At 43.9% G+C, this 27,823-nt stretch overlaps 1 protein-coding gene across 3 annotated transcripts in view; it reads right to left on the reverse strand.

The window, feature by feature from the left end:
- Ca12 (carbonic anhydrase 12) overlaps positions 1-27,823 on the reverse strand; it is a 49,660-nt gene that overhangs the window by 10,724 nt on the left and 11,113 nt on the right. Inside the window, exons 3-8 of one of the 3 annotated variants that reach the window (XM_026384898.2) lie at positions 7,519-7,698; positions 6,530-6,675; positions 3,514-3,609; positions 2,601-2,664; positions 2,192-2,349; positions 561-687 (exon numbers count right to left, since the gene is read on the reverse strand). In XM_026384898.2, coding sequence (XP_026240683.2) covers positions 561-687; positions 2,192-2,349; positions 2,601-2,664; positions 3,514-3,609; positions 6,530-6,675; positions 7,519-7,698 — 771 coding nt within the window. Of the gene's footprint in view, positions 1-546; positions 688-2,191; positions 2,350-2,600; positions 2,665-3,513; positions 3,610-6,529; positions 6,676-7,518; positions 7,699-27,823 lie in introns of all 3 variants that reach the window. The other 2 variants (XM_026384897.2, XM_026384899.2) reach the window with 2 other exon arrangements.

Raw genomic sequence — 27,823 nt, forward strand, 5'->3', positions numbered from 1 at the left:
AACATGTATACCTGTGCTTATGCAAGCTCCAAGGAGACTAGACAAACAGGCCGAGTGGGGAGGATGCTTTGATGCCCAGTGGGCCCTGCTACACTAGGCCTTGAGTTGCTCATGGCCGTGGAAATGGTTATGCTCACAATATTACAAAAGAGTGCTGTTGGACATTGGTAGTGCTGGAATCACCTGGCTAGGCTTAGGGCAGGATGGATGCAGCCCTTGATGCCAAGAAGGCCTAGGAAGAGAAGTTACAAGTCTCATCTGTAAAAAGAGTCCTATTGTAAGTCTTAAGAGCAGGGATCATTCTTCAGAACAGAGATGTCTCCAAGAACCTCTCTTTCCCCACTGTGGGAGACCTCCAGACTTAGCCAGGGACCTGATTGATGTGTCTGGAGATCCTGGCCTAGGTCAGTAACTAGTAACCCGCAACACCTCAAAGAGCTATTACCCCAGTTTCTGTGGCAGCCAGAGTGCTCTTAGCCAATCTCCTAAGGGCATCAGTGCCAGAGACAAACTTGGTGTGAAACAGAGCTCTATCACCAGACACACACTGCTTCCTTCACCTTGTCGAAAGGAGATGTACACCAGTCTCTCATCGAACTTCTGGACCCGACGGAAGTTGTTGATCATTTCTCTTGGTGAAGGGTCATCCACTTGTGTGAAATACAAAGCCGTCTCCAAAGCCAGTAGCTGAGGGGAAGAGCAGAAACGCACCCATGGGCAGAGTGATATTCCCTGCTCTGGCCTCCCTGAAGAGAGCCCCTGGGAGAAGCCTCTGGAACCAGTCCATGGGGTGCTTAATAGGAGGCATTAGAAAGCAGTGGGGAAGCCAGAGAACTGTTTCTTCCTGCTTCCACAGGAGTCTTGTTAACTGGATGCTGGTCAGTGCTGGCGTTTTCCAGCTGCAGAGACTCCAGGGAAGGGCCATGCTGCTGGGCCCTGGTTACACCCAGAATCTGTCCCCACAGAGAGAAAGCTGGAGAGACAGAGGGCTCCTTAGCTTCTCACGGAGGCTCCCTTCCCCTCAAACTGAAACCCAACTCTTTTTTTTTTAATTCAGGGGTGCTTAACCACTGAGCCACATCTTCAGCTCTTTTTTGAGTTTTGTTTTGAGACAGGGTTTCACTAAGTTGTTTAGGGCCTCACTAAGTTGCTGAGGCTGGCTTTGAACTTGTAATCCTCCTGCCTTGGCCTCCTGTGTTGCTGAAATTATAGTTGTGTGCCAAAACCCCAGCTCTTAAAGCAAAGGGTCTGGAGCTTGTTCCAATAGTCACAGAAGAATAAAAGGAGAGAGCTAAGAGGTTACTAGGTCATCTGACAACTGACTTCCTGGCATTTTCACATACCCACAGAGATTATATAATCAATTTCCAAGGTAGTTTTTGGGTTAGCATGCTGCTGCTTCCCCACAATTTCACCTCCTGATTCACCATCCTAGCTCCCATCCACCTACCTGCTGCCAATTTATCTAGGTTCTCAGCTCAGAAGCTGGTAGTGAAGATTAGGAGCAACAGTGAGGGCTGTACGGGACCATGAAGCTGAGGTAAGGGTGAGCAGGTGTGTAGCTCCAGCTCCTGGGGGAGCCAATTTTCTTTTTCATGCTTTTAAGTTGTGGCAGAGAGGGATGAGCTATAACTTTGAACCCAGAAGACCTGACTTTGGAGCTCAGCTTTGTCATTAACCAGTGGATGATCCAGCAAGCTTCTAACCTTCATTTCTATCACTATAACATGAGAGGCTTAGAGACGGTTGCTAAGAACTTTGTACCCCACTTTGCAGTAGACGGAGCTTCTTGAGGGCAGCAACCCTCACTCATTACTGCAATCGCACACCCCATTTGTGAAATGATTTAACTTGATGCCATCTCTATTTTGCCTTCTAAAAGAACCAGGCTCCTCCCTGACCTGGGAAGTGAATACCACCCAGCTGCTAAGGAATTTATTAACAAATGCAGCCTTTCAGCTCTTTTTTTAAAGAACTGTGGAGGCAAGCATTCATTTTCCTAGCTTGACTTCGTAGCACCTCTCTGAAGCTCAGCCTATAATTTCTGCAGTGTTTTCAGGCACCGGTGATATTTGGAGAGGTTTTGAATAGCTGCCAGTGAAACTCTTAAACAAGGAAATAGAGTCATTGATTGTGATATGGTTTGTGGTGGGGACCAAGGTACCATGGGGACTCTGGCTCAGGCAGTTACCTGCTCCTGGGAAATTTGCACAGGATTTCGGAAAACCGTCCAGAGCACAGTGGGGTGGCAAGGAGGTGTAGTCAGGGACCCTTCATAGCGGTAGTACTCGGCAGGCCTCTCGGGAAGCAGTTCTTCAATGTTGAAACCTGGGATGAGCACTTGTTGGCCTGGAGAGACATATTGGGGAGACAGTGTCAGCCTCCCTCCCCACAGCAGAGGTGCAGCTAAGCAGAGTGACTACACCTAGAAATGTGAACTCACCCCTTTCTTCCAAAAGCATTGTCATACACTTTTAAACAACCTGCAGCCCTTACCCTGGTAAACACAGGAGGAACCCTTCCTTTCCATTGTTTTTCTTAAACAGTGTGACTATATCCTTCTCGAGCAGAAAGGGGATAAGAATCCAAGGGCCCCTTACCTTTGTACCTTACATGTTGAAGGTGACTGAAGATCTTGTCATATGATGGATTGAAGGAGCCCATCTGCAACAGAGATCATGCAGGTTTTGCTAGGACAGATTACTACAGGCTAAGTCTGGATTGACAATTGCTATCGGAAGGGCTGAGCTGATGATATGTAGCCACCTGCCCTCTGGTCTTCTCTGAGAATCCATCCTACTAGGACAGTTAGGATGGTTCAGAGGCTGTTGGGAGTTAGTGTAATGGTCCTGCCATGTCATATCAAAGGATTTCCTATTTACAACTGAAGGCATCAGGCTTGAGTGTCCCATGGCATGGGGTACAGAGTGTCTGTACATGGTATCCGATTATCTGTACATGAGCCTGGAGGCCACAACTAGCATGTCCATCTAACTCAGAACTTAAGGGAGTTCTGGGTTCACAAAAACCAAGTCAGAGAAGTAAGCACTTTGGGAACTGAGGTAATACTGCCTCATTAGGGAATACGCAAGCTATTCAGAAGACGATCCCATTTTCCGAGTAAAGAATTCACTCTGGGGTCCATATATAGATAGCATGGAGTTTGGATACTGGAGGACAAGTCAGGGACTCAGCATCTGACAGGGCAGCATAATGACCCCCTTCCCCACAGATTCTCCCTTGCTGAGCAAATTACATGCCTCATGCAACAAGGCTGGAGACTGGGCCTTATTTTTCCAATGTCACAAAAGACATGTCCATTTCCCCTCTCCAACCACAGAAAGGGCTGCCTCTAGGCCAAGGAAGAACTCAAAGGGACTATTCATGCTCTGGGGCTAACATGGGGGAGCATAAGGGATCAGCTTATTACCTCAGGTGTGCACAGAACAAAACGTCAAATCTCAAACTTGTCCTCTCTACAAATTTCATAAAAACCTTTTAAACATTTCTTACCTCGATGAGGACAGCTAGGACAGCGAGGCCTTCTGACTTGTCACTGGCAGAGCTGACGTTGGGGTACAGGTCTGAGTTATAATGGACAATGTGCAGCTGCAGTGGGAGAGAAGCTGCCTGTCAGGGGATGAGTGGCTCTCACAGGAAGCTTTCCCTTCTGCTGGAGACTAGAAGTCAACTAGGAGGATAGATACCTGTCCCTCTTCTCCCCTAACCAACCCTCCCCTCTTGGTATCCCCACTTTTCCCTTTTCCCTCAGTCCTCTCCAAACTTCAATTCCCACTAGGGCAGACTGTTTCTTACTCACTCATTGGACTCCTGGTATCTGAGAAGGCACCAGGAAAATACCAGATGTGCAATATATATAAATGAATAAATGAATGGGTTTTTATATGGGCCATAAAGAAACTTGAGCACTTGAATCTCTTCCCCTTCTGATTTTTCCTTCTTATTCTGGGAGCCTATGGCTTGCCTAGCCTCAGCCCTGGACTCTCTGCCCTTATCTAGAAGCAATGAGATAGAGCAGGAAAACTCTAGCTGTAATTTAATCATAATTGATTCAGCACAGGACATGCAGATTTATCCGTTAGGTGGATAAAATCATAGCATGGCATTTATAAAGGTTTTTATCAGCCACATGTTAAGAGGCCACGAAGCAAAGTTACTCCATATACATAGACATCTATCTTCACAAAGTAAAGTTCTAAACTTATTTATTTTCCAGAGCAGAAATTACTTTTCATTATTAAGGTAAACAAAAGGTAAGTTTTTGAGAAGTCATGGGTTTAAAAAGTCTAAGTCTAAGCTGGGGATGTAGCTCAGTAGTACAGTGCTTGCCTAGGCATGTGTGAGGCCCTAGGCATTGTTAAAATTGTTATACAATTACTATGTATAATTATGATGCTCTAATTTAAAAAAATTAATTAAAAAAAAGACCATACTGTGACAAATTCTGACAATGTTTAGGTTGACTTTTAATCCTTAAGGTTTGGTCACCTGGGCTTCAAAAAACTGTTACTAGTAGATAGTCCTGCATACACAGCACATGTATTTTTATTGATCTTTGTCCTTGAGACTATGACACATTTAATCTCTTTTTCTTTTCATTCATCTCATTTTCCATTGTATGTGTTTAGAAACAGAATTCAAGCACATTTTATTGAATACAGCTTAAAGTCCCCCATTCGGAATATTTCTTTGTCTTTATTGCTGTTTTGATTTTTTGGTTTTGTTTGTTTGTTTGTTGTGGTGCTAGGGATTGAACTCAGGGCCTTACACGGACAAAGTAAGCACTCTTCCACTGAACCACATCCACAGCCTCCATTTGGAACTTTTTAAGTGGTCCTTTCTCATCTTAAAAAAACTGTATCAATTCTTCTTTGAGTTCCCTGTTTAGGATTTCTTGGGGGTTTCCCTGCTTCACCATCTTTCCCACATGCCATGTTGGCCTGCCATGGCCTTGAGAAACACAGTGGAATTCTATGTGGCTAAATCCCCAACATCCTGGGTCTTTCTTTAAATATATATATTTTAAAGTTGTAGTTGGGCACAACATGTTTATTTTACTTATTTATTTTTATGTGGTGCTGAGGATGGAACCCAAGGCCTCACACATGCTAGGCAAGTGCTCTACCACTAAGCCACAACCCCAGCCCTGGGTCTTTATTTCTTTTACAAATCACCTTTGAGCTTGGACTCTGAGCACTTTTCTAAATGTGTTCAGATTAAATCAGAAGGAAGTGAACACTAATCCAGGCCCAAAGGACTTTCCTGCTGAGGGGTTTGAGAATCTTCTTTTATAGTCTCCATCTAGAAGAACCATTACTTTCAAAGATTCTCCTAGAGAATCAGCCATTTAAGATCACCCTGATGTCTTTTCTCTAGTATTGGCATCTATGGCTCATCTTCACCAGGCTCTTGGTCTGATGGTATGGCTTAATAGCAAAAAATACAAGAACAGGAAATATTTCTAAATGCACAAACCCTCACAACCTGCACCCTAACTCCTTCTTTATTCCCCATGGGGGAAGAAGAAGCCTCAACCTTGCAATTAGCCTGGAAGAAATTGCAGTTCTTGAGCTTCAGGGAAGGGCCTGTGCTGAAATATGTGAACCTCCAGTAGTGCCATCTGATCAACCAGAATCACATCCCCTCCATGCTTGTAATCAGACTTATAATTAGCCCGAGAGATTAAGCAGTTCAGCAGAGGAGAAGGGTCTTGCTGTTATTTACCAAGAGCTCATCTGGCTGATCAGAAGCATTGATCTCCTTGTATTTAATTCTCTGTAAACACTTGGAGCCCCAGCCCCAGCTTAGTGCTACAGGAGCTCTGAAATGGAGCAGCTCTGTGCCCCTCCCTTCCTCACCCCATTGCCACTTGTGATACAGGAAAACTGCTATTTCTCATTTTCCTTTGACATTTTGGCTTAGCACCTCAGGGTGACATAACAAAATGCTGATATCCCAAATGAGCCTCTGTGAGTCTCTGATTGCTATGATGTCCTATATTACAGTGTCAATCATCCCTTGATTTGTAGCCAAGCAGAAGAGTGGCCCTGGACCTGTCCCCATGTTCTCAAGCATAATCCATGTCCAGAGAGAGAAAGAATGAGATAGGGAGGACATTTCAAAACAGCCTGACATGTGGAGAAGACTGTGAAGTTTGGAGGAGGAATGCACCAGTATGATTTAGCAGCAGGATGCATCAGCCAGGCAAGCTGATGAGCTCTTCGTCTGCACAGAAAGGAGGAAGGCATTTAGAAAAGGAGTATGTCCCTCTGTGCCATCTTGGAAGCCCGGCCTTCTCAGCAAGATCACTAAGGAAAAGAGAGACAAACTCAGCTTGTTCACAGGAGGAGGACCAGGATACCAACAGAATAACTATAGCATGGCTGGAGCAGTTGTACCTTCCAGTGCTGCTCACAGGCGCTGACTGCCTCCCATCCCCTAACTTACCTATACACTGACCAGCCCGCCCACCACCAAGCAGCCTCTTCCATACTGGTCATTCACTCACCTCAGCAGCAAAGGGCTTCCCACTGATGGTGTGCTCAGAGCCACGGGGGTCATTGCGGTTCCCCCAGTGCAGGTGTAGCTGGGCGGCACTGTATCGGTGGGAATGGAGGCCCTGGATGTGCATGTCTGAGCGCAGGATCAGTCTCACTGAGGAAAGGAGGGGCAGCCTTCAGAACCCTACCCAGCACCAGAGAGCAGTCAGATAGGTGACCCCGCCCCGGGTCTGGATGGAGTGAGTGGCTGCAGCAAGGTGCAGACTAGAGAGATGTAGCCTACAGGTCAGAAAACTGGCCTCCTCCCCAAGAACACCCCATTCCCTAAAGCAACTCCAGCACCTTCAGGGTTCCTCTTGGAAAGTGATTCTGGAAGCACTAACTCTAGATCAGTAATGGATGTTTCTTTATATATCAACACCTGGCTATGAAGATAGAACGTTTAGTGAGGCACCTTCCAGGCTTTAGATTTATATAACAACAATAATTTCTATTTGTGAAGCATTTATTATATGCCAGACCTTGACACACCTAATCTCTAGTCTTCTCAGCACTCATCAATATGTCCATTTTCCAGATGAAAACTCATGGAAGTTTAAGTCTTACTCAGAATCTGATGGCTCAAAAATAGTCAAGCCAGGGTTCAAATTCAGGTGTGTCTGACTCTAAAGCCTGGATGCCCACCCCTACAACAGAACTGTATGGTCCCTTGAGCAGTTCATAATGGCCCCAAATTCACTCCTGCTATATCCAGTGGACCCAGAAGCTCAGGCCTGTCTCCTCCCCCATTCTGAGAAAAGTGCTTCTTTTGTCAGAATCACTTGAATCCAGCATCCCCTGGAGAGAGTGAGCCAGGCAGACCTCAAAGGCTCCCCTACCAGGTCCCATCTCCTGGATGTCTCTGTGGAGTCCCTCCATGCCAGGTGGAAAAGGGCAGGCCAAGGAGCCAAGGGAAGCTCAGACCTATCCCTTCAGGTCTCCAAGGTCTCTCACTCACCTGAGTGGCCATCATTGGTCAGGTTCAACCGCTCATTGGCAGACACATTGTAACCTTGGAACTCTAGAGGCACAAGGCTGGCATCATACTGGAGGATGTCACCATGCAGGTCGATTGGGGATTGCAGCAGGCCCCCACATAATGGGTACTTCTTGGACCAGCTCTTCTCCCCATTAGGACCTGTAAAGAGAGATTCAACCCCAAGATTTAGTTTTCCACAAAGCGTTTTTCTTCTTCTTCTTACCCCATGTTTAATACAATTACTCCAGGCTCTTTTCTTGATCCCCAAAGCTAAGCTGTTTAAGACCCAGAGATCTCAGCCTACAGAATCAGATACAGCAAACATCTCAAGACCACCTGCCATTAAAGTGAAATGGGGAATGAGGCTGGAGATGTTGCTTCACGATAAAGTGCTTGCTTATCATGTACAAGGCCCTGGGTTTGATCCCCAGTAACATGTTTTAAAAAAAAAAAGTGATGTGAGGAATGAAGAACTAGAGCAGCCCATGTCAGAGTCTCGGGCTTCCCCAACTCAGCTTTATTTTGCACATAGTTCTTATGTTGACACAATACACATTCTCTCCACGTGAAGACTGTTGGCTTTCGGGAATTTACCATCTGCTTATTGAGAATTTATTATGAGCCAGGAACTGCTCTGGGTCTTGGAGCCATCAGGTTGAACGTCAGAGAAGCCCTGCTCATCCAAGCTGGCATTGTAATGGGGAAAAACTTAGTGAAGCTGCTGAGCTGTGCCAGGTTTGGGAAAAAATGGTATTTGACTGACCACAGGTCCAGGTAGGATGTGGATTTACAGGTGTGACCTTCCTGATAGGAAATCCTTGAAGACACTCCAACCTGAGAGGGACGCTTGAAAAATGTCAAGTACAGGCCTGGAACCACGGAGCCAAGTGCAGGGTTTCCTCCTCCGGAGTAACATGACAATACTACAAACTAATTATTACAATATAATTGACAATTATCAGTGATGAGGAACAGACTTAACACAAAAATCCTCCAGGGCTCAAGCTTCTTGCTAACTACCAGATAGTAGTCACTTCTCTGGAAATGAAAATAAACATTCTATGTTCAGATAAACTATCCTACTCCCACAGGGAAAATCTTTAAAGAATGTAAATCTGGTGTTTAAAAGATTATCTCCCATGGTAATTAAACAGATTTTCATTCTGAGATTTCTCCAGAAAAGCAAATAATTGGCATGTCATGGCTCGTTAGGGTAGAATCCATCGTGCCCTGTTGGGTTTTCTCAGATCTGGGAATGAAGCCATCTGGGGTCCATTCATCAGAATGTGGGCACAGGAAAGGGTATGAACTAGGTTAGGGGGAAGGAACACACTTCCATAGAGAATAACACACTTCAACAGGAAACCAAACAACAGTTTTCTGTTTTGTGTGTGCCAGTATCCATTCATGTGTTTTTTATTTCAAGATCTCAAAACCCCAGACTCGGTAACTCAACTACAACCACAGAGCAAACTGGGTGAGAAAGAAGCTGGAGGATACCAAAAGTGTTCACTCCAGGGGGGAAGTAGAGCAAGGTAGTTCCTCAGCTAGGAGCAAAACTGAACTCTTCAGTGGCATAAGAGCGAAGTCATCATGAGGTATCATGCTAACTCCAACATCAGGAGAGGACACAGGGTGGCAGGACTTCCCAAGAGAGGCCATCAGCCTTCCTGTGCTCACAGCACTGCCTGGGCCCACAGCCAGGAAGAGAAAAGCTGCCAACTAGGCATGAATGGGAAAACTCAGGAAGTACAGAAACGTAGCACTGAGATGACTTTTTCTTGTACACTTGACTGAAGAGAACTGGGTTAGGACTTTCTTTTCCCAGAGTGGAAGTCCAAGGTTTTCATCAAGAGGGTATTTTAGTGCTGACGAAACAAGAGCTTCTGGAAAACAAGGACAGCTTATTTCCTTCTCTGTAAACCCAGGTCGTGAGCAGGACCACATGTCCGATGAGCAGTTATCATTTCTCCCAATCACAGAGCTTGGGAAACGCTTATAAGGAAGAATCTTTCTTAATCGTGCCCTAAATTTATAAGAAGTTAGGACTAAATGAGGTATTTAGGAGTAGAAAAGACTAAGGATTTAAAAAGAACAGTGTCCAGACGAAAGTTTCCTTGGGAAGAGAAGCAATGCGATATTGGACCTGGAGTGTCCAAAGAAGCAGCCTGCAGCACTGGCTGTCCCACACCTGGGTGAGCAGCCTCGAGCAGGTTGTGTTCCCTGCTGCAGCCTCCCCTGCCCTTGTCACAAATGGGAGGGTTGGACGATGTGTTCTAGAAGCTCTGAAGTTTATCAAGAATATCAGAGCCAAGCACCCTCACCCTCTGCACCAGGCGAGTTAGAACGAGTTGAGAGGGTTGCTCAGGCCAAGGCAGCACCTGTGCAGCTTTGGGAATGAGGGCGCAGGGCACTGGTGCTCCTGGGGCTGGCTGGGGAGGGGACAGCATCTGCATTAGGAACCTGCTCCTGTCCTGGCTGCTGTCCACAGGCAAGCACATCCTCAGGGACCTGTCAAGGGCTTAGAGCACTGCGTCTAAAGAGACTTTTCTATGCTTCTTCCTGCTGTTTTCCCTCATCATCGCTGTCCTTATTATTGTTGTTCTGTTTCATCCGTTTAACTCTTTAACTGTGGAATAAGGAAGATAAGAATTGCCACATTTTATAGATGGAAATTTAAGATAAAATGATTCGTCCAAAGTCAGACTTTGGCTTAGAAACAGAGTCGCCTTGCTTGGGTCGCAGCTTCTTTGTCCTGCACAGTACTTATGAAGAAGATCTAGATACGTGTGTCCTCCCTCTCCCACACTCTCCTTAGAAGCGAGGGCTGTGTCTCATTCATAGCTGCATTTCCTATGAGGCCTGGCACAGAGCAGGCCCTCACATATTAACTGAGCTGGATTTCCATGAATGTTTTCCTGCTTGATCCTTTTCAGGGGAAGCAAGCACCCACCTTAATCCCCCATATATTTTCCATTTCAGAAAAGAGGAGGACATGGATCACTTGCTCAGGTTCACAATGTACCCTCCTAACTTTCCAGTTGACCCATGTGAGGATGGGTTATAGTTGGGACCACTCCTAAAATGAAGTCTGGTTTCTGCCCTGTAGCCTGGGAGGACCCCCATCCAGCTCCTGGCAATGGCTTCTGGCCTCTTCTTGAATAGCTGGGGACTCTGTCAGATAAAACTCTTGTATTTTTTTAAAACATAACTTTATTTTTTACTTTTTTATGTGGTACTGAGGATCAAACCCAGTGCCTCACATGTGCTAGGCAAGCACTCTACAACTGAGCCACAACCCCAGCCCGAATCTCTTGTCTTTGTGGCTTGCAGTGAGCAATAGGGTTGTCACAGGGTGGGCGCCAGGATAACCAACATCCAGGGTGATTGTGCTGGACCCCTGATTCCCACTAGTCTCTGTTGGGCCCATTGTGACTTGTGGTTACAGTAGCCCTGACCTTGCTGGCAGCTACACTGCAGGCTGCAATTCTTCAACTGAGTCTCAGCTTTCACACTCTTGCCAAGTGCTCTGCTGCCACTCTGCTGGGAATGACTCTTCTAAAGGCAGCATTTATTTCCAGCTACTGTAAACACTTGATTTTGCTTTGGATTTTGATTTCACCTCTTCAGTTGGTTGGATTCATCCCATGATCATGATAAAGGAGATCATGTGTATCTCACAGTTTGTTTACCCAAATAAAATCAAGAGATTATTTCTTTCCAGTTCATGGGTTTTCCTGCTCTAGGCAAAAAGAAGTGGACAGAATTTCTGTTTTGAAATGTATCAAGAGATTAACGTGGCCCAATTCAAAATGGCTCTTGTGACTTCTGAGTGGGGATTATAAATCCCAGGCCATGCGACCTGCATTATCCAGATCCAGAACTTTAAAAAAGTAAAAAGGGCTGGGGAATATAGCTCAGTGGTAGAGCACCCTGGGTTCAACCTTCAGTAACACACACACACACACATACACAAAGAGTAGTTTTCAAAGGTATACAATAGTAGAGAGAGGATGAAATGAGTTTGTATCTCCCAGTTTTGAAAGTGCAGAATTCACAACCTGTCCTGCTTCATCTCCCTGGATAACTCTGAAACAAATTCAGATAGATTTCACCTGCACATATTTCATTATGTTTTTTGTTTTCATTTTGGTGGTACAGGGGTTTAAGTCCAGGACCTTGGCCATGTGAGGCATGCCCTCTACCACTGAGCTACATCTCTGGTCCTCATTATATATTTCTAAAACACGAGGAGTTTAAACAAAACTAGAATACCATTATTACCCTTAAAAAGTTAATACCTTAATGTTATCAAATTTAATTAGCATTTGGATTTTTTCAAACATTATAACTATTTAATAGTTGGTTTGCAAAATTCAGGATTCAATAAGGTCCACAAACTGCAAGCAGTCACTGTGTTAGAGCTCAGATTACAGTTTGATGGTGCAGTGCTTCAGCAGAGTCCTGGACCCCACTCCTACAATGCTCAAACGCTTGCAGCCAGGCTGATTTGCCCTCAGTTGGTCATGGAGCCCCAGGTTTCAATCACCACCATCCTGAGTTAGACCCTTGCCACATCATGCTGCTTCCTGCAAGGGACCCAGCCTCAACCTTTATTGTGACACCACCAGGCTCTCTCCTGTTACAACCAGATTAGTCTTGCAATAGTCCTGCTTTGGAGGCACCACCCACCCACACACTTCCTTTCTCCCCAGTATGTCCTGCCTTTCTCCCAACAGGACAAAGCAGAACACCCCAGGTGTTTTTCATGACCTCAAAATGCCCCAAACTGTCAATGTTTTCAAGGACTCTTACACCCCTCTCCAGCTGGTGTTGCCAACCTCACTCGGGATAGGCTATGACCATCAACCTTCCCCAAGGTTCTTATGCTTAAAATCTGCATGAAATGCCTTCTTTCTTCTGCACATTTCCAAAGCTCATCCATTTTTTACAGTCCGGCTCAAGTCCTGCTGAAGGGCCTCCAGGGCCCTCTCCTCCCTGGCTGAACCTCTTGACCTACTCATGGTTCATACAGTCACACAGTGACTCATCATTAGTCTGATTCGCCTGTGACTACTATCTCCAGACCAGCACATAAGCCTGTTCCAGACTAAAGTCTGTCTACACATTTTGAAGAGCTTTTTGTCACCTTCTCTCCCCATGTCTAAACACATGGTGTACTTAGTAAACACTTAAGGAATCCACTTGGAGGTTTTTCCTAAGCTCATTTTAAAAATTTAGCCATAAAAGGAAGAGGGGTGTGTGTTGGGGGGGTGGTTATGGGGAAAGTTTTGCTTTGTTTTTAGTGGAGGGACCTGAGCATAATTCTATGCAGATGGCAAAAAAAGAGAAGAGAAGGAATGCTGACTATAGGAAAATGAGGAACCCATCAATGAAGTGCAGCTCTGAGAAGACAGAAGTGGGATGGGGATCCAGTCAAGAGAGGTATTAAAGGTGACAATAAATATGTGTTGAATGCTGCATACCAGAACCCTGCAGGCTGCCTGGGAATGAAATCCATATAGTAAAAACCCAATCAATCACCTGTGGGGACTTGGCCAAATGCAAAGGTGATCAGAGACAAGGACCAGCTAATGGAAGACAAGCAGTCTCCCGTTCTCACATTCTTAGATGTCTGCAGTGAGAGTATAACAAAGAGACTAAAAAAGTGGTGTGTTTCAAAAAATGCATTCCAACTTGGTCATTTTCTTAACATACCTTGTGTTTTGTTTTAAAATCCAATCATAGAGGGTTGGGGTTGTGGCTCAGTGGCAAAGCATTTGCCTAGCATGTGTGAGGCACTGGGTTTGATTCTCAGCATAGCATATAAATAAATAAAATTAAGGTCAATCAATAACTAAAGAGAAGTTTTTTTTTCTTTTAAGTTTAATCAGAAAATTTCAAAGCACGTACAAAAGTCCAGGGTGTAGTATAATGGTCCCATGTGCCCATCTTTTCATGACTAGTCTAGTTTCAGGTGTGTCCCTACTCCATCCATTTCCCCTCCCCCAGGTTATTTAGAAGAAAATCTACTGATGCTTACATATCACTAAAGAGGAAAGGTCTTTAAAAACCATAAGATCATTTTCATATCTAAAAAAAGTTAATTCCTCAATGTCATCTGATAGCCAGTGTTCAAATTTCCCTGATTGTCTCACAAGTATATTTTAACAGTTTGCTTGAATCAATATCCAAATAAGGTTCATGTTTGATGACTGGTTGATATGTCTTTTAAGTTTCTTTCTATACAAAGTTTCCTGTTTCATTTCTCTCTAATGTAAGTGTATTTATTCTGTACATATGTACAGCCTTATTCTTGCCCTGGGCAAATAATTTATGCAATTAAATGAAAGATACTTTTATTTATTGTATAACCTGTTTTCAGACATGGTAGGAGGTAAATGAAAATATTATGGGTTAAGTAATTTCTTATATTTATATCCTGGCATGTATATATTATAACATGTATTATAATAATAAACACATGTAGAGTTCCTTAGAAGACAAGAAGTATATAATTATTGGCACAGTTTTATTACTGTTTCTCACTATACATCCTAGTGCTCAAGAATAATTAAAATTTTAATGAAAATAAACATTGTTTGTGACCTGGAAGGATCTGACAGAGTCTGGGCCAACAACAGTATGCAGCTTTCAGCATCATTCAATTTTGAGGTTGACCTTGGATCCTTTTGAAATTGGTTCCTCAGAGCTGCCTACTGCCCCCTGACATTTCTTGGTAGTCACCCTCTCTGAGGTGGTCACTTGAGGTGCCTGTGTGAATGCTAAAGGCAGACGGTTGTCTGGGAGCTGGCTCTAGGGCACGGCTCCTGCTGGCTACCGAAATGCAATCAGATTAAAACTTGCCCGAAGGATAAAACCATAGTGGCAAAGGTGACGCATTCCAGATGTCAGCATACCTTTTTTTTTTCCAACCAATAGCCAAAATTTGTTTTGGCTAGTCCCCCAAAAGCTTTGGATTATTTTGTTTTGCACAGAGAGCTGACCACAATAAAAGTCCTGGTGTGTGTGTTTACATGAAAGTGATCAAAGATTGTGTAGCAACTTTGAATGCACATTTAATAAAATAGATTGTTTGCAATAAAAATGAGTATCCACAGTTTAAATAAAAAAATCTTTACTTGTCACTTTAGAGTACTATTTAATTTGTGACTTAATTCATTTATTTCTTCAAAAAATGGGCCTACTATGTGTCAAGTACTGTACTCAGTGCTGAATATGATGGAGAATAAAATAGAAATACTCTCTGTCCTTGTGGAGTTTACATTCCAAGGGAATGGACTGCTAATGAATAACAAATAAGAAAATAACTAAGTCAATACACAAAGAAAATAATCACAGTCTACAACCAATGCTGTGAAGAAATTAAACCTAGACTGTTTTGAAGAATATGGAGAAACTGCTGCTGGGTAAGTGATACAGGAAGGCTTCCTACAGGAGGCTGAGACTTAAAAGTATGGGATGAAACCTGAGGAATCGTATTCCAGATGGAGGGCCCAGGGGACTCAGAGCCCTGCTGCAAGCTGTTATATTCTAGGTGTATGTGAAGCACTGACTCTGAAAGAATGTGGGATCCATCTGGCTTCCCTTTGCCAAGGCGGGTCCCTACTCTATGATAGGGTTGAGCAGGAATAATTTGGCACCTGCTCATGTACACCTGTTGGGAAGATCTTTTTTTTGGGGGGGGGGCTGGTACCTCCCTCCTGCTGGGATTATTTTGGGGCTACTGGGGCTCATCCATCAGTCCTGGTCCTATAGCTGGAACCACAGAGATCACAACTAAGCCACAGGATCCTATTCAGAGGGCAAGACAGCCTTCATGTCTCTCTAAATCCATCTCAAAACCATATATCCTCAGGATGTTGTTTGAATATAGAAGTTACCTTTAAAAATACATTTAAATACTTTTACAGCTCTACAGTTCACTTCTGAAATTGATTAAAAGACATATACCTTCTCATAAAAATCCATTCGGCGCAGTTCCCATAATGTCTACCTTGGCTGGATTCTAATCCCCCCCAGTCCACAATCTGCTGAACTCTGCCTGTTTTCGCACCCCATAAGTGACGGAAAGGCACAGCCACAAAGCCTAAGATCCTTCCCAGAAGGGAAGGAGGCTGCCAGTAGGATGGGTTAATAATTGATGGATGAGGTCTTATGATCGTATTATTTACAAACAGAGGTCAAGGAATCACGCTGGGGAGCTTTGCCTTTGTTAATGCTACAAGTGAATCAGGCCTGGGCCCAAACAGACAGCCAGGGCTAGAGGGCTCATTATTAATAAAGCTTGAAGCTGGACTAGTCGTAGTTGCCTAGTTCTTTTTCCTTGTATTTATGATATAGATCAATTTAAAAAAAAAGACTCCTTTTCAGAGATGCTTTAATCTGCTTTATCTCAAAGTTTTCTTTTTATTATTCCAATTGTTGTTTGGGTCAGTTTGAGGAGAAGGAATCAACTTGGGCTTTGTAAAAATGCCCCCAAGCCACTCTGGCATCATTTTTGGCTCAGCCTTGGTGGTGGGGGCTGGTGGCACAGGCTGGGGGAGTGGGGAAGGAGTGAGCTGTGAGTCTGGTGCTGCCAATCAACTCCTGCCAGCCCTGGGGGAGTACTCCAGGGGGGAGGAGGCTCCACAATCATTCACTCTCAGGCATCAAGGCCTCAGTCAGGTTCTTCCTGGAAGGAAGGTTTTTAAAGGGAGGAGGGTGGGTTTCCAGGCTGCCAAAGATAAATGGCACAATCTGTTTGCTTTTGCCTCTCCATCTTGGCCACCCTCCTACATCCTTATGACCTGTTGCTTAGAGTCTTTTCATCAGGGAGAAACCCTGCCATCTTCCTGGACTGTGCCATGCCTGCTCCCATCTTTCCTTTCTATTCCAAAGAGCCAACCTGCTTGCATTCTGCAGACACACGGAGTGCTTCACATCTCCCTCAAACACCCTCTCACCTCCTAAGGCAGGAGTTCTTCCCCTCCTCTGTGCTCTGTAGAGCCCTCTGTACCCCTTCCTTGTAGCACCTACCCTTATTAAAATAATACTTTGTCTTTCTACTCCAGTAGCCTAGTTGTTCTCAAAGTGTGGTCTACAGACAAGCATCATCATCATCATTATCATCATCATCATCATCATCATCACCACCATCACCTTGGAACTTATTAGAAATGTAGATTCTTGGGCCACATCCCAGACCTACTGCACCAGACTCTCTGGGGATGGCTGCCAGCATCTGTCATTGAACACAGAGGCCAGGTGATTCTGACATTCACTGAGGGCTGAAGCACTGCACTAAAAGGGCAACTTCCTTCACTCATTTGTGTTTAACTGCCTCCTGAAACAGAGCCCAGCAAGCCAGGGTTCAGCAAATGGTTCTTGAACTAAAAAAAAAAACAACAACAATAAACTACTAACAAGTTAAACAAGTTGCTAAAGTGGTAATTGCCTGACACTGAAAAATAGGCAGGCCTGAGTCACGTGTGCATGCTCAGGTGAATGCAAAGCCCTCACCTAATCCAAGGCCTTGAGGTTGGAGCCTGAGCCTTTTTCTCTTCTGTGCCAGAGAAAGGCTGCTGTTTTAATTTTTTTTTATTGTGGTAAAATAGATAAAACACAAAATCTGCCATTAGTAACAATGAGTATATTCAAATTGTTATGCAATCATCACCACTATTTAGTTCCAGAACATTTTCATCATCTCAAAAGAAATCTCTAAATCTAGTAAATAGTCACTCCCCATTCTCCTTCTTCCCAGCCCCAGGCAACCACTAATATACTTTCTGTCTCCATGGGATTGCCTACTCTGGATATTTTATGTAAATGGAATCATATAGTCTGTGGCCTTTTGTGGCTGACTTCTTTCACTTAACAGCAAGTTTTCAAGGTTCATTTTTATGGTAACATTTATCTCTACTTTATTCCTTTCTATGGCTGAATAATATACCATTCTAAGTCTACACCACAATTTGCTTATCCATCCTTAGGGGTGCATTTTAGTGTCATCTAAATATCTGTGGTTAAATTGCTATTAATTTTCTGTAAAATAGTTGCTGTTTGAAATAAAACATTGGTGTTTCTCCCATTTGGGTTTTGGAAAATAAGCTGTGGCCAGGTGTGGTGGCACATACCTATAGGAGGCTGAGGCAGGAGGATTGTGAGTTCAAAGCCAGCCTCAGCAACTTAGCAAGGCCCTAAGCAACTTAGTGAGACCCTGTCTCAAAATAAAACATAAAAAGACCTGGGGATGTGGCTTAGTGATTAAGTGCTTCTGAGTTCAATCCCCAGTACCAAAAAAAAAAAAAAAAAAAAAAGAAAGAAAAAAGAAAGAAAAGAAAGAGAAAAGAAAAGAAAGAAAGAAAGAAAGAAAGAAAGAAAATAAGCTATGAATGGATCCAAGAGGCAGTCGGCAGGAAAGAATATGGTTTCTAGAAAACAAGAGGCTATGGTCAATGCGGCTATTTGTTACAAACTCCTCAGTGGAAAGGGAAAACTTAAATAATAATAATCATGATAATAAAGGCATACTCCATACAAGGCCGTGTTGCAATGTTCCCCTGCACTGAAAAGAAACCGGTGGGAGACTAAATACTGTGGGCAGAGGCTACCTTTGTGACAGGCTTGCTTCCCTGGCACAGAGAGATTTGAAAATGTCACAGGTGCTTCTCATCATGGGTACAGCTGTCTGGGTACTGACACCCCACTAACTGCTCTCCTCTCCCTCCCTCGCTGCCTCTCCCCATCCACCTTCTCAGCACTCATTTTGTCAAATGTATGAGGCTGTGAGGCTTGACTGGCATTTAGACCCAGGGAACAATCTGGATATGTAAATTGAATGTGGCCTTGAACTATTCCTTGTGGACTTTCAATACCTGTCTACTTAAGCAAGTGCTTCCCCTTTCACTCTTGGTCTGGTTTCTCCCTGTTTGTACCACGCATCTTACAAGAACTGCCCTTGCTCACTTCTGCACCACCTCCAACTCAGATCTCACCCTACACCATGCCCACTTCCCACTGAATCCAAATTGACTCTTCTACCCCATTTCCCTTGCAGCCTTGACCTAGTGCTCTATCTACCTCCAAGCCTATTGTTTCCTCTTCTTTTAAAAAAATTTTTTATTAATGCATTATACTTATACATAGTAGTAGAGTTCATTGTGGCATCTTCATAAATGCATATAACATAATTTGCTCCATTTAATTTCCCCAGGACCTCCCCTTTCCTTCCCCTCTCCCCTCCCCTGATCCCCTTCCTCTACTCTTCTGATCTTTCTGTTTATTTTTTTAAGTGGCATATTTTAATTTCTGAACAAAACCTCTCCTCTCCTTTGGGGACACTGCTTTGTCTGAGTTGTTCTCCCATTTCTCCTTCTTCTTTCTTCTCATCTCTGGGGCTACCTGTCTTTTAATGTTGGGGGCAGTGGTTTTGTCCCAGAGTTTTATCCTTGGCCCTTTCATTTTCTCACACATACACTCCCTGGGGATGATATTATTCCCTCCTATACCTCCAATACCATCTCTAACCCTGCTCAGGACCTCTTTCTTGCCTTCTGGAGACTCCATTGGGGTAATCCTGAAATCAGACATGGCTGATAGAAGAATCAGATAGGGAAACAAATAATCTTTTAAAAATAACTTAACTCACCATCTTTTCCTCCCCCACCTTCCCTTGAAAACTTCCTCCACTTCCTTCCAAGTGGTCTATCTCAGCTGGTGAGACCAGGCACTACCGCAAAGAATCATAGTCAGTCCACTATTCTCTTCTCTTTCATCCCCCACTTCCAGGTCCTGAGACCTAACAAATTTATCCTTTTAGGTTGTCTTTTTAAAACTTTTTTATTTTGAAGAAATGTAAATGTATGTAAAATTTATCAGAATAGCACACTGAATTCCCATGCACTCTTCATCTATGATTACCAATTAACATAACACTTTGCCATATTTGCATGTACACCTGTTGCCCCTCCCCCTGTCTCTGTTCTTCTTGTTATTTCTAAATGATTTGTGAGATAGAGCTACAAATAAGATGCCCTGTCATACTTAAATACTTTAACATACATCTCCTGAGAACAAGGACATTTTCTGATATAACTACAATATAATTATCAGTCAGGAAATTTAATAATATTATACTGTTATCTAATATATAATCAATATTCAAATTTCTATACTCAGTCTCAAAAGATCTTATCACAGATAATCTATTATTTATAAAGTGGAAAATGGTAACATTTGATGGTAGAACCCAGCAGACATTTTAACGGTATAAACAAGGTTATCGCCAATAATGGGACAACTGTGTGCCATTGTGGGACAATTGTGTGCCTCCTGATGTGGTGCATCATGAAAGATATATTTCTTATTACTTCTGTGGTATTCATGTCAATGCATTCCACCTGCTTTTCCTAAGAAACCCAAAACTGAGGGATCTTCTACAAGATCTAAGCACTATCTGCTACAAAGTCTACATCCTTTGCAATGTCAAGGGCATGAAAGGTCAAAAGAAACACCACAGATAAATGCAATAGGTTATCTGGATTGAGTCCTGTATCAGAGAAACATGCTCTCAAGGACAATGTGAATTTTTGCTTTAAATGTGGCCATGCTTTCTCCCCACAGGCACAGCCCCTGTTCAATCCCACAGCTGACTGCACCCCTCCTTAGCCCATGGCTTCAGGCTCCCCTCCAGTCCTCCATTCTCCACACCAATGCACACCAGATCCTGGCATTACTTTACTGACAGTTCTTGAGAAGCTCCTCAAGCTTTCAGATAAGTCCCAAGCTCTATTGTGCAGGTCACAAGACCCTCACGACCCTACCCACTTCTGCAGGCTTTGTTTTCCCCACTACCATCTGTCAAAAACTGTAGATGGTCAAAGATTTTATCCTACTTGCAACCTCATGAGTGAGTCTGCCACAGTTCCATGGACACTGGAAGACGACATGGGACTCCTGGGTCAGAGACAAAAGAGAGTTAAATATTCACAAGAGTAAGATTTGCCAGTTTCCCAAGGCCCAGTTCCCCAAAATGATATAATGAGGGCCAGGTGATGCCTGTATATTCCAACCACTCAGCATGATGGCAGAGGAACTGGAAGCTTAGGAAACCTCAGTTTTTTAAAGGGGGAGTCTAGCAAACCCATCCAACATTGGTCCTCCAGGGAGACACCATCTTTATCATACCGGCAATAACCAAATCAGCTCTCTGCCTTGGAGAGAGATCTTATCTCTATCTTTCAAGGTTGTTTGCTACGAAAAAGAAATCTTTGAAAAGAGTCTGGAACAAAAGCAGTCAGCACCTCTGCTCATAGATGTACTGAAGAAACAGGACAGACCCATGGAAAACCATCCCCGACACCAGCCTGCAAATACCAGGCTGCTGCCCTCCTGGGCCTCTCCCTGTGCTCTGTGTTCTTTCTCACCTGCTTCTTAAGGCCTCTATTGCTGGCAATGGGATAACATCCTCATCCCTATAACATACCACTCCCACACATAAACATACGTTCTCCTTGCCCTACCAACTCCTCTGTCTTAAAAGAATTAGCCCTTCAGGTAGGACTTTGCTGACAGACACTTTTACCCCCAAATTGAAGTCATCCATCCCCTCTGTGTTCCACAGCACCAGTGAACATTATCATAGCACTTAATCTGCACCATCGAAATACCTGTGTATGTGTCTGCTTCCCCCTCAGCTATCAGCCTGCTGAAGGCAAGGCTTTGACTCTGAACCCCCATGTCCAGCCCACAGAAGAGAATCACTGAGAATGGGGGGAAAGAAAAGTGAATCAGCTATCATTTTAAAGCCACCAACAGCTTCTTCCAGTCATCAGAGGTGGAGTTGGATGGGAAAATGATGAAGCTGGGAAGCTGGCATGGGCAAGGGCAGGGCCCGGGGCTCATAAGCACATTCTACATCTTGGTGAGGGGCCCTTTCTGTGTGGTGGTAGGGAGAGCTTCAAAACCCCTTTTTAGTTAAATAGATTCAAGGCAGGCAGCTACCCAGAATTTGTGGGGACATGTAGCTCCAATTGTGGATTTTCAAATCCTGACACTGCAGGCCCAGATGCCCGGCATTCTGTTTAGTGATCCAGTGATAAAATTGGGTATGTCTTTATCAGGTCTGTGCCCTTACAAAGAATACTTTTTTAAAATATGAATTTTGACTATGCTAGACCAGATTGTTGTTGCCTCCCCTGTGATGTTATTTTAACCAAGTCAAGTGGTTTTCAACTGGGGGCAATTTTGCCCCTTAGGGGACATGGGCAATATCTGAAGACAGTTTTGGCCCCAGCAACTGGGAGATGCTGTTAGCACACAGTGGGTAGAGGCCAGGGATAGTGCAAAACATCCTATGATGCACAGGGAAGCCCCCACAACCAAGAAACATACTCAAATGTCCATGGTGTAGAGGCTCAGAAGTTCCAGGCTGATTTTATCATATTGTGGTTGCCCCACCTGGTCCATGTGGAAGAAGGGACCAGATACCACTTTCAAAGGAGATTTTCTTGAAGGAATTGGATATTCTTACTGTCAATCATCTTTGTCAGAAAAGAAGAGTGGGACTCTGACTATAGGAACAGAGAACAAATCCAGTCCACAATAATAAGGCTGATGCCTAAAACAGGATATGATCATCACCCTGGGGAAAAACTGATTACAGATATATCTGGTTTGCATTTTGAGGTTGTAGTTACCTTGTATCAATCAAATTTTGTTAAATTCCGAGGCCTAGGGAATTTGGGATATTTTTTCTTTAAAGCTGCCATTTAGTGAGCACTTAGTGTATGATGGGCATATTTCTTTATCAGGGTTGGCTAACTTTTTTTATAAAAGGCCAGAATGTGGGCTGGGATTGTAGCTCAGCAGTAGAGTGCTTGCCTAGCATGCCTGAGGCACTGGGTTCGATTCTCAGCACCACATATAAATGAATAAATAAAAATAAAGCACCATCAACAACTAAAAATTTTTAAAAAGGCCAGAATGTAAGCATTTGAGTCTTTGCAAGCTATCTAGTCTCTGTCCCTGTTTAATTCTAGCTAGTGTGGCACAAAAGCAGCCACAGAGAAGATGTAAACAAATGAGTGTAGCTGTGGGCCAATGCAATTTTATTTACAAGAACAGTGGTAGGCTGGACTTGGCCCATGGACCACAGTTATTATAGTTATTTTTCTGCATAATAACCCTATGATATAGGTACTATGCACTTATTTAATAGATGATATAACTGAGCCAAAAAGAGATTGAATGTCATGCCCAAAGCCATACTGCTCATGAGAGTTCTCAGTCTCCACTGTAGCAACTTTCAACACACTTTGGAGTGTCCACAGCCTGGACAGTGGTAGGAGTTATGAAGTGGTGAGAGGCACCAACAGATAAGACCTGGGTGAGTGTCTAGAGCTGGAAGAAGAATCAGCAATGGAGGGATTTGTGATTTTATAAACATTCCCTTAAACAGTCTCTGGGGAGTCTGGAAATAAGGAAAAGAGGGGATCTGATCAAAGAAATAAACTTTCTGCAGTTCTCAGGTTGGAGTTTGAACTACAGTGAATGTGGACTGGCCTGTGAACCTTAACCTGATGTCAACCAATGCCTCAATTAAGAGCTTCCACATGCCAGGCACAGTGCACACACCTGTAATCCCAGCTACTTGGGAGGCTAAGGCAGGAGGATCACAAGTTCAAGGCCAACCAGGGTGGTTTAGTGAGACCCAGTTTCAAAATAAAAATTTAAAAGGGCTGGAGATATAGCTCAGTGGTAAGTGGTAAAGTGCTTGCCTGACATACACAAGTCCCTGACGGAGAGAGGAAAAAAGTCCATTTTGATAATTAACCTGTAGCCCTATTACTGTTTTTTTAAAGCTACTCTGGGGTTTTGAAAAAACTAGCTTCTTGGTGATTCTTTTCATACTGAAGACCTTCATCTAGGCTAATTCTAAGTGTCTTTTTCCAGAAAGATGTGAAGGGAAATAGGAAGGTCAAGGGCCTTGGAATCATACAGCCAAGCTGCCACTCACAGCTCTACCACCTGCTAGCTATGTGACCTTGGGCACATTTCTTTGGTTCTCAGAACTTCACTTACTAGTGGAGGCAACAACCGTCATCACCTAGGGCAGCTGCGCAGAATCAATGTCAAAGTATAAGAATAATGTGTAGGTAAAACAGACTCTCATAACGCCAGTTCCCAGGCCTTTCTGAACTGAACTGTCTTGATTCACACTTTTCTTTCTTTCTTTCTTTCTTTCTTTCTTTCTTTCTTTCTTTCTTTCTTTCTTTCTTTCTTTCTTTCTTTCTTTCTTTCGAGGCTGGTTTCCAACCTTTTAGAGTACATTGTCCCTTTTACTTCACCAAAAATAAATCTAGGGTTCCCTGTGTGTCTCCTCTTACTTCTAATAAGATATGCATGGTGATGTGGCATTTCGTTTCAGACTGGTTTCTCTGAAATCCTACCAACTGAGATCAGTGTCACCTTCTCCCTGGTTCCTTCTCTGAGTCCAGAGCCAAAAATTAATAGAGAAATAAACCATTCTTTCCTCTTTCATCAACAAATGTTTCTCAAGGACCTCCCTCAGGCTGGTGCAGCCCCTGTGGGGAGGGGGTCACCTCACATGCTGGGCAGTTACACCCTCCTTCTGGATAACTCTTCTTAGGGTACAAGTGGCTCCTTGCTAGCCCCTCGGGCCCCTCAGAATCCCTAGAACTGCTGTGTATGTAGCAAAACAAAACATGCTATTGAGGGGAGAAAATTCTCCAGCGATAATCTGACAAATTCATTAAGCAAGCACTTGGTTATTGACCCAATAAGTGCTGTGCTTCATAGGGCAGTTATGTGAAAGGATGGTATTCAGTTCATGCAGTTCTCAATTCCTCTTTCCAAGGCATAACAAGATTTCTGACTGGTCATCTCTTCACAATTAGACATGGGGGGGTCTTCCCTACTTTAACCTTGCCAACAGACAAGTTGCAGGGAAAGGTTTAAGGGTGGGAGACTCTTGGGGACCTGCCAACAGGAAGCTCAGAGGAGTCTTTTGCTGAGTACAGCTCCAAGCAGTAAGACCTAAACACATACATGTAACCCAGAAAACAGCTGAGAGGCTCACTTGGAGTTAAGAAGATGGGGTGTGAGTGTGTGAGGGGGAGACATAGCTAAGAATGTAGATCTGAGGGGCCCGAGGGGCTACCAAAGTAGATCCCATGTGAATGGGGAGGTGGGCATGCAAGCCCTTTTCTCTCGACAGCCTCTGCGGCCCCACTCTGGCCTCACTCAGTCACACAGCACAGAATTTGCTCACCACATCACTACTCCTGGCCCTACAAGCCAGCCCCTCTCACTTTGATCCACATTCCTGTCTCTTTACCCTTCCTTCTAAAATTATACGTCCCCCACCTGTGCCCACCTATGCCAACCCTTCATCCTGCAGTTTGTTCATTGCTAATGTGCCATAAAGGGCATGATTCAGGATTGTTCCAAGAGGAATCCTGCCATCTCTCCCAGTTGTATGCTAGAGACGGTAACAATGCCTGAATTCCACTGTTGTTTTTTTTTCACTAGCAGCTACACTGATTTTTTGATCCACATTTCCCATGAGTGTGTCACAATGAGCTGTATCAGATGTTTGTTTATGTCAATGGGTATTAAGTCTATTGTGTTTTCTTTAACCACCAAGCCCTTTATCCTGATGAGGGGAAGAAAAGCGAGTTAATTTGTCTCTGACAAATCTACATTGTTTACTTTTTTAATCCTGTATTTCCTCAGCGGCATGATGTGTTGTGTAGAGGTCACAATGCCTGGCGTAAAATAAGCATTGCCACATGCCTGGGGAAGTGCATCAGGTGGCATCAGGAGACGGAGCTCTAGCTCTGCCCTTTGTGTTCTGTTTGGGCCACTGTGACTCTGAGTTTTCCTGGCCTCATCTCTAAATGGGGCAGGACTTGGCTCACTACATTGGCATCCCCAGCCCCAGTCAGGGCCCTTCTAGGCCTATTTGAATTCTTTGTGAAGCCCAGATGAAAATGGGCACTCACCCACAGGCAGGCTGCACGAGCCAATGATGGTGTTAGCTGTCTATATTTCAGGCTAAATGATACCAATACATCAGGACACCTATTGCCCTTCCCATTGGTTCAGAGCCACTATCCCCCTTCCCCTGTGTCCCTCTGCATTTCCTTCCTCCAGTAGTTCACACTCAACCCCTTCTCCACCTTGCAGCCAAGATAATGCTTTGCCATCATGTCATCTACTTAGAATGTTCCAGCAGTTCTCTATTGCCTCCCCGGCTGGCTCAGGAGCTCCTCATGCTCTAGCTCTCACCCATCTCCCGAGCCCCTTCCTTCCTCATTGGGGGAATCCCCAGCATGTACCAGCCTCCTGGCTGATCACTGCCCTAGTTGTCCATTTGTCCCAAATGGCTTTCTATTCCCTGCACTTTGTCTGGATAGCTCTGACATGTCCTTCAGAACTCAGTTTGGAATCCCCTCCTCCAGAAACCTCCTCTAGTCCTTCTCCAAAACATTAGTGAGGTCTCTCTCCTCTGTATTGTAAAGCCCTGCTCACTTGCTGTCTCTCCAGACTCTCAGTCCCATAATGAAAGGGACCAGGGCTTGTTCATCATTTCCTTAACACCATCCTATTTCTTTAACCCAACACTTGCTTTTAGTAATCACTCAATAAATATTTGTGGAATGAATGTGAACCAATTATCTCAGGTGAACTAAAACCCTTGATTTTACATGTTTTTGATTAATAACAAATGAGAACTTTTAAATTATTTCACATATATTAATCTATTTTAAAAAATACAAAAATAGTCATTTACTGAAGTTGAAGCTACCAATTTGCTCCTGGTTGTGAAAGCCAAAAAGGGAACTAGTCATTCGCATGACTGACTTTGACTGCCTTACAAAATGTCTTTGTTCTACAACCTTGAGGAACACCTTTTCTCCTTTGTCTACTTTTCATACACTTCCTAGAAGATGAATGACCAAGGAAGGACCACCCTGCGAAAGCCCCAGGCCTCCTTTGCCAACATCACATATGTGCGGTAGGTAAATCTCTCATCCTGAGGTTTTCCTGAACCTCGTGTCCTGGAAGGAGGGACAGCATGTACCTCTTGCCCTGAACCTGCAGGTGTCCTTACGAGGGCTGGACAGGTCTCCTCAATTTCACCCAGAGTTCATGCAGTTGATCTAGTCACATGCTAAGGATTGCAAAATCATTTTAAAAGTTAAGGCCAGCTAAACGAACCATTTTATTTAGCATAATACCAGTTCTGAGTCAACCTTTATAGACACAAGGAGGTGGCAGCTAGTATTTGTTCCTTCCTGGTTGGCATAAATCAAATACTTGACAGATAATTGGAAAACTTGCTCCTTAAAGGGATAGTTTTGTAAGCTAAAAGAACAGCACCTAAATTACTTTGCTATAATATTTGTAATACTGACCCATTATTACTAAAAAGCAAATGTGAACTGTGAATTGACCAAGAGGTAGGAAAAGCTACAGTTCAAAATCTAGGGCTGGGGTTGCAGCTCAGTGAAAGAGTGCTTGCCTGGCATGTAAGAGGCACTGGGTTTGATTTTCAGCACTGCATATAAATAGTTTTTAAAAAGGTCCAGGGACAACTTAAAAAATAAAAATTTAAAAAATCTAATATGATTCCCCACTGTTCCTGTATGTTGCCGGACATGGTACATATCAGCCATTATTTTCACATCTTTGCCTTCATTGTTTTCATGACTTAATTAATCATTTCAGCCCCTGTGTGTTTGTAAGCATCTGCACCATGCTTCTCAGTGTTTGTGGAACAGCTACCATAGTTCATTGCTTCTAGATGTCATTGATTATAAGATCTATCCCATCTCAGAGATGCCCCAAAATAGGCATCTTAGAATCAATAAAATGGGCTCCTTGGTCTATGGCATGGGCCTGGAAGAGCTTAACTTTTGTTTCTGTATCTGAACTCTGGTGCTACCTTGTAAAAGAACACAGTAACCCACAAGGAAAGAAGGTTCTGGTTCCCTCAGAGACTGTAGGCTCCTGCCAAAACAATCTCATTCCTTCTCTTCCTCCTAGAAACCAGACTTCCTAGTCCCTGCCTGAAGCCACCTTCATCACACACTTGCTCTGAATTTAGCCCCTTTGCTCTAAAGCTTTCTTTAGGCTGAGTTCACAGGAGACTTCAGGCTTCTCTCTTCCTGTGCTGGGCTGCTGAGGGCCTTGTGTGAGGCTAGGTCTAAGCAGCTCAGTGCCCTGATAGCCAGCCCAAGCTTCCTTCCCAGGC

The sequence above is a fragment of the Urocitellus parryii genome, chromosome 6 (assembly GCF_045843805.1).
Source record: "Urocitellus parryii isolate mUroPar1 chromosome 6, mUroPar1.hap1, whole genome shotgun sequence".
NCBI classification, from domain to species: Eukaryota; Metazoa; Chordata; class Mammalia; order Rodentia; family Sciuridae; genus Urocitellus; species Urocitellus parryii.